This window comes from Nicotiana attenuata, chromosome 1 (genome assembly GCF_001879085.1).
Source record: "Nicotiana attenuata strain UT chromosome 1, NIATTr2, whole genome shotgun sequence".
In the NCBI taxonomy this organism is placed as follows: Eukaryota; Viridiplantae; Streptophyta; class Magnoliopsida; order Solanales; family Solanaceae; genus Nicotiana; species Nicotiana attenuata.
In genome coordinates, this window is record NC_031989.1 from 3,267,416 (window position 1) to 3,274,734 (window position 7,319).

Sequence of the window (7,319 nt, forward strand, 5' to 3'; positions counted from 1 at the left end):
AGGATGTAAAAACTATTTTTGGTTGTTATGGTCATATTCACATTTGTTACCAAAAACTCTTTTCTTTTAAACATTTTGCCACCCGTACTTATGATCACAAGCTCAAGAATCATTCCCAGCCTTAAAATAGCTTAGAGAGGAGGACCATCACTTGCAGCCTGCAGGGAGCACGATTTTTGTAAACTAAAAACTACATGTAAGAGCCTATTAACAACCAGAGGCGGATCAGAATTTAAACTTGATAGGTTAATTTTATGTTCTTACCACTGTATTCATTGCACAAGAATATCAGGATATTTGTGCAGGTTGTGACATGGCTGGTGTTATAGCGGGAAAGGAGATTATGTAACAAGATCTGAATTAGGTAATGAGGTTTATCAGAACATTCACAATTTCACCTTTGATAAAATAAAGCAGCTGGAACATTAGCAGAGTTTATAGTAGGTTCCATCTGTACAAACTTCCTTGTGGTTTCTAATTTTCTTGTTCATGCTGTTTTCTCTGCCTCAAGTGCACACAACGAGCATAAATGTATACACAATTCTAATATTTATCACTGAACCTCAAAGTAATAAATGTATACACAAGTCTAGTTTTTAAACCTTCTACAAGGGGAAAAAGAGAAGTAGGATAATAACAAAAGCAACCAGAAAACATATGGTAATTTTGAAGAACCGATAAACACAATCACACGAGTATCCATTAACTCGTCTGTTGCAGTTGTAGCAAGAAAGGGCACCACACCTACACCCAGATGAAAAGAAAATTAGATTATTTATAGTAACACACCTGAAAGTTGAACCCTTTCTCCACTTATGGTTTATTATCAATCAAAATTCAAACAACATATATCTATTTCAATGCATGCTTCCTTTATAAGTTCTCAGAACTGAAAAAACCCAGAAGAATGGAAGATATGCATAGGAGAGTACATTAAATCATGATACGAAACACAAATAGCAGAATCATGAGAGGAATTAGAATACACACAAATTAAGCATCTAATAAGCTGATATCTTATGTCATAAACCTGGTATATTAAAAAAATAATCTAATGAGCAACTTCTTTTCCTCCCAAATCATTTATTTGGCTTCAACATTCATAGCTGCTAACTTCTCCCATGTTTATTTCGCGAAGGAAAGTAAACACAATCAAGTAACAGGATAAACTTGTGCGTAAAAGTAAACACAGTTGAAAAGTAAACATTTCAATTGGTGAGGAAATAAGCATTCAATTAGAGCCGAAAACTTGAAAAACATGTGAAGAAAAGGTCTGGCTACTCCAGTGAAATATTGATTGGATTATTAACAAGACTAATTTTGGCAGATCAACATAGTAGAAACCACTGAATTCATTGCAATTTTGAAATTATGGATCCAGAATTTATATTGATTGACATTTAGCGATTCTTCACCTATATATGTAAGTTCAGTAGAAAAAATGCTGGATTCATCTGAACTTATGGAACACATGTTGCGTCCGCCTCTGATTCAGCAAACATATCATGATGAATATCAGGATGTTTATACAGGTTGTGACATGGCTGGTGTTGTGGTGGGAAAAGGAGATTTTGTATCAAGATTTGAAATAGGTGATGAGGTTTATGGAAACATTCAAAACTTCTTATTCTATCTGTACAAACTTCCTTGTGGTTTCTGTTTATGCTGTTTTCTCTGCCTCAAGTGCACACAACGAGCAAATATTCTGATATTTATCACTGAACCTCAAAGTAATAAATGTATACACTAGTCTAGTTTATAAACCTTCAAAAAGATGAAAAAGAAAAGTAGGATAATAACAAAAGGAATGGCAAATTGAAGCACCTAGAATTACAATAATCACACGAGTGCCCATTAGCTCGTCTTCCACAGTTGTAGCAGAAATAGGCATCACACCTACATCCAGATGAGAAGAGAATCCGATTAAAGTAACACACTTGAATCTTGAAATCTTTCTCCACTTCTTATGGTTTAATATCAAAAGAGTTAGTAGTAATTTTTTGAATTCCAGAAAGAGTGCAATTTTTTAACAAAGCACAAGTGTGACAATTATCAATCAATATATATCTTTTTCAAGGTCTGCTTCCTTTATAAGGCCTCAGACCTGAACAAAACCAGAAGAATGGAAGATATGCATAGGAGAGTATATTAAATCATGAGAAGAGCTGATAACTTATGTCATAAACCTGGTATATTTATATATATATATATATATATATATATATATATATATATATATATATATATATAATGAGCAACTTCTTTTCCTCCCATATCATTTATTTGGATTCATAGGCTCTTCTTTTCTTTTTTCCTTTTGTGGTTTCTCACATGAAATCCCATGTTCAGCGTTCATGGCTGCTGACTTCTCCCATGTTTATTCCGCGGATAAACTTGTACGGAGAAGTGAACATAGTTGAAAAGTAAACATGTAAAGTGGTGAGGAAAGAAGCATTCAGTTGGAGCCAAGTACTTGAAAAACTTGTGAAGAAAAGGTGTGGCTACTACAGGAAAAAATTGATTGGACCATTAGAAAGGCTTAATTAGGTAGATCAACATATAGATACATGATCTAGTTTAGGGGATTCAAATGCTTTGTTGTCCGTATGCCCAGTTCGTCTTCCCTATAACAGTCGATATGCTCAACACCTATTAATGCCAACAAAGAAAAATATATAGCAACTAAAATCTCATATTAGTGGAAACTGAGGTCTGAGAATGCTGGGCATCTTATCGAATTAAGTGGCATTAGAGATATATTAGGTAATTTTAGCTCATATTAATCATCTATAAGATAATTCTTCGGCTCATATTAGAGATGTACAAGTACGCTCAGAAACTATAGAGTGCTTCCACAGGCAACTCCTTGTACCCTTCGTACCTGTAGACAAACATTGTATGTAGAACGTCTATAATTGCTAGATTATTTTGAAGCTCACCAATCAGCAGCATATTAGCAGTTCATCCCTATTTATGAAAATATAGAAATATGCAATTCCTGATTCAAATAATCGATATTGCACCATTTTCAAGTCGGCTAGGCAGATACTGAAACGCCACGAGGAAGAAATACTGGTCTTAAAAAATTTACTGACTAGGTTTATAGTGAAAGATAGCTAACGATTCTGGTACCAAACAACAGCTTTTTAGTCCTCACTCCAGAGAGTCTTGGATGCAGGGGAGGGATTAAAATTACATTTTTTCCCTCTCTCTTTTGGTTATAAATGTAATCCTGCCTTTACTGTGCTGTCCACAATTACTTTCCTAGAGTTTATCAATCAATCACCTGCGCCTCAATCCCAAACTTCTGCTCTATTTCGCCCCATTTCAATTCAACACCAACTATTTGCATGATTGTTTCACCCAAGTCCTTTTCTCTCTCCCAGTTTTTTTTGTTTAATCATTTGGCTTCAGGTACCCAAAGCTTGTTTTGATGGTTGTTACCTGTTGTATTGTATCGCATCGTTACATTAAATACAATGTTTGTTTTGATTGTTATTTAAAGTTTATTGTATCGTGTTAAATCCGTCGTTACGTAACGACGAAAAGTGCCACTTTATGGAACGACCGATTTGGTGTGGTCACATCGTTTCCTTATTTTTTCCTCTCACCTTGCTCTTCCATATTATTAAATAATATCATTTTATCATTTACCCTACCTTTTATATATATATAATAATTATACCTCCTACCTTATGTTTTCTTTATAATATTGCAAGTTTATGCTTCATATTATTGGTGCATAATATCATGAAACGACGGAAAATAACATAATCTATCCAAACATTGTATATATCACAACGATACAATACAATAGTATACGATACATTATGAAATGATACATAACATTCATCCAAACAAGCTGTATCCGGATGAGTATCGTAGAAAGCCCACAATAGGATTTTAACACTCCCTAATCCTATCCCTAGAAGTTGTAATCCATCCCAATTAAACATGAGAGTTTTCATATATCTCTATTAACATATAACCGTAAGCAAAGAATACAGAGAATTTATACTTAAAAAAAGAAAGAGGAGAGGAAACAGCAAACTAACCTGCAACGGACAAAGTTGCAACCTTGAATACGTTCAACGAAGTAGCGACACTGAGGACACCTCTTCCAATTATTATGCTTAGCAAGCACACGAAAAGCTACGTCGTTTCTATGCCTAAGTTCCCCACAGCGTAACCCAGCGTGCCATGGAAGCTTGCACTTAAAGCAAAATAACCTCTTGCAATTTGGACACTTCGATCGCTTCGCATTCCCACCGCACTCATCCAAAATCAAAGCCGAACAATTCTGATTTGGGCAGTAACACCGCGCCAACCCTAATATTGCAGACTCACACAACACGTCACACCATTTAACAAACAGCTGGGGATCAACGAGATTCCGACAGGATATGGGGTCCAAAAGCTGGTTACAATTCAGAGAGGGACATGGAATGTTGCCGATGTTGTCCTCAAGCTTGATAGTGATATACTTAATGATACAGTCGGTACAGAATGGATGAACACAGAGATTTTGGTTCTTGAAATTTGTGTTGGGTAGCAATATAGGCTCGATACAAATTTCGCAGGTGAGATTTTGAGGTTCATTTGGTAATTCTGTCACTTGTAATTCGTGTTCTTGGTTTTTTTCTGAATGATTTTTTCCTAGCTTTTGCGGTGTGTTTCCCATGATCAGTGTGAATCAAGTGTTCGATTTTTTTTGTTACTTTGGAATAGTGTGGCAAAATGGATAAAGAAAAACAGTTTTAGCCAATATTAAAAAATGAAGTTGGATAATGAATTTTTAGAAAATAGGTTGAACATATTCAATATGTCATGGATAATATGGATATTTAAATTATCCGTCCGTTAACTCATTTTTTATCCGTATAAAATATCGTATTTCCTATATTGTTATACTGCTGCTATTTTGTGTTATTTTATGGTATGTATATTATGTTATTTTATTATGACTCTATTGATAGTACTAATATATTGTCTCTTGTTGCTTACTTGCTTTCTTGAGCCGAGGGTCTCCTGGAAACAGCCTCTCTGCCCCTCGGGGTAGGGGTAAGGTCTGCGTACATATTAGTCTCCCCAGATCCCACTTGTGGAATTATACTGGGATGTTGTTGTTGTTATTGTTGTTGTTTATCCGTATAAAATATAAGTCGCATCAGATAATTTATTTATTTTTGGATTATTCGATTTCGACCCGTACCATATCCAACCCGACTCCGTTCGTTTGACACCCCTAGTTTGGAGCAAAGGAAGCGGCTGATTTCAGGAGTTTGAGACCTTCAAATTTCCCACCTCGTACACGTTGGCAGTTACACGCTTTCTTTTCCAAGTTTGCCAGACTTTCTTGGAATATCATAACAAGTTAAACAAATTTATATTATCATTTAATACTAAGTTTTATGAAAATTCAAAATTGTCATATAGGACACGGGAAGAGGACTCCTAACTCCTAGAGTAGTTAGCGAAGTTTTTCCCTCAGGAAAAGCAAGGATTATGACTAAAACTGAATTATTTTTATTCCCTTATATATACAGTAATTTGATATTTAAATGAAAAAATTTCCCATAACAAACCTAAAGATAGGGACTTATTGATAGGCATCTTCGTTAGACGAAATCCATGCTAAGCTTCTCTGGAGGATTATAACCAACATTATAGGAATTTTGGCTGTATAAAATTAGCTCGGAAAACAAAGAAGTTTAATAGTTTGAGCAAGAGTCGTTCTAATATAGTGATATTCGATTGAAAAAATGACACTGTATAATCACTCTCAAAATAATAGCCGAAAAATGTATATTTTTTTGTATATATATACATTTTGTATGTTATATATAAAAATTTTATAAATATTATATACTTTTTCGGCTACTGAATATAAATAATTTCTGGCGCAGATTAAAAGTATATATAAAAAAAACAACCTATTTGATTCTCGTTGTTTTCTTTTTCTCATCTTTTTCTTCAATTCCCTATGGAAAGCAGAATTTTTAAATAGTTCCCCATTTAAAAAAATATATTCAAAACATATTGCAATCTATAAAAGGAGGTATGATCATAGAAGTTTCCTACATTAACCTACTCTATGGGTTCTCAAAAACTTGGTCGAAGTAGAACGTTTTTGAACCGTAGAAATCTTTTCTCACAGATGAGTACGTGGAAAGTTGAAAGAAGTTTCTCTGGAAAATGCAAAGATTGCTGGCTGCTGAAATCCCCTATTACCCTCTCTAGTCATTTTACTAAAAAAGAAAAATTAACAATACATAAAATAAAAATACATTATAACTAAAGTACATCAAAGGAGGATACATTAAAATTGAAATTAAATTAAAAAAACATAAAACATAAGTTTAGTAATCCCCTATGTCATTTCCAGGTGCACCAAAATTATAAAAAAACTGAGAGAATGGGGTAGAAGATCGTTGTGCTTGTGATTGTTGAAATTGTTGACTTATTTTATTGATTATTCGTTTTTGTTCTTGTCGCAAAAATTCACAAAGATTTGGATCGTCAATGGAATTCAAGTTCGTCAATAAAAATTTATTTTCTTCTTTGTATTCTTTTTGTCTCGAAGCTTCATTTCTTGAGTTACTTGACTTTTTCATCGCCTCAACAAGCCGACTATTTTCCGATTTGATCGTTTTCATGTAATCTTCATCAATTTTTCTTCTTTGTATTCATGGAAATCAAGATAGAATTTGTTTGAAGGAAATAAAAAATGAAATTCAAATAGAAGATAATAGGCAAAATGCCTTATCACCCCCCTAAACTTGTCACGAATTATTAGTTACAGCCTTAAACTATTTGTGGTCTTAATTAACCCCCTCAACTAGGCTTTTTGAGAGTCATTACCCCCCTGGACGCTGATGTGGCAAATTGGGTGGCTGCACTCGCCTGCCATGTGAATTTTTCTGTATATGTGGCCTTTTTTAAAAAAATAAATATATTTTTACCCTTTTAAGTATGTTACTTTTTTAGATAAATTTTTTTATTTATAATAAAACTTGGATAGAACTACATTATTTAGGCTAAGTTTTTTGTTTGGCTATAACTAATAATGTTTTAGTTAATCTTTTTTTGAATTTGACCTGAAAATAAAGATTTATACAATTGAAATAAATAGTCAAGGCATCTAAAAAGTTATGAAAAATACATAGTTTAAAATTAATTATTTTGGCTATAATTTTTTATATAGCTCTAAATTATGATGCTCTGAATACATACATATATATATATATATATATATATATATATATATATATATATATATATATATATATATATATATATATATATATATATATATATAT

At 33.1% G+C, this 7,319-nt stretch overlaps 1 protein-coding gene across 1 annotated transcript; it reads right to left on the reverse strand.

Moving 5' to 3' along the window:
• Positions 405 to 4,724, reverse strand: LOC109239790 (probable E3 ubiquitin-protein ligase RNF217). Its single transcript, XM_019406386.1, has 3 exons — positions 4,056 to 4,724; positions 1,825 to 1,896; positions 405 to 744 (listed from the first exon to the last, which is right to left on the reverse strand). Exons 1-3 carry the CDS (start codon positions 4,679 to 4,681, stop codon positions 606 to 608), a joined length of 837 nt encoding a protein of 278 aa, XP_019261931.1. The 5' UTR covers positions 4,682 to 4,724; the 3' UTR covers positions 405 to 605.

Bases quoted from the DNA above. Each gene is read 5' to 3' on its own strand.
- LOC109239790 (XM_019406386.1), bottom strand. From the start codon at position 4,681: ATGGGAAACACACCGCAAAAGCTAGGAAAAAATCATTCAGAAAAAAAC. The intron at 1,897-4,055 runs GTTAGTTTGCTG...ATCTGGATGTAG, and splicing joins TGCAACTTTGTCCGTTGCAG to GTGTGATGCCTATTTCTGCT. The intron at 745-1,824 runs GTGCTTCAATTT...ATCTGGGTGTAG, and splicing joins TGTGATTATTGTAATTCTAG to GTGTGGTGCCCTTTCTTGCT.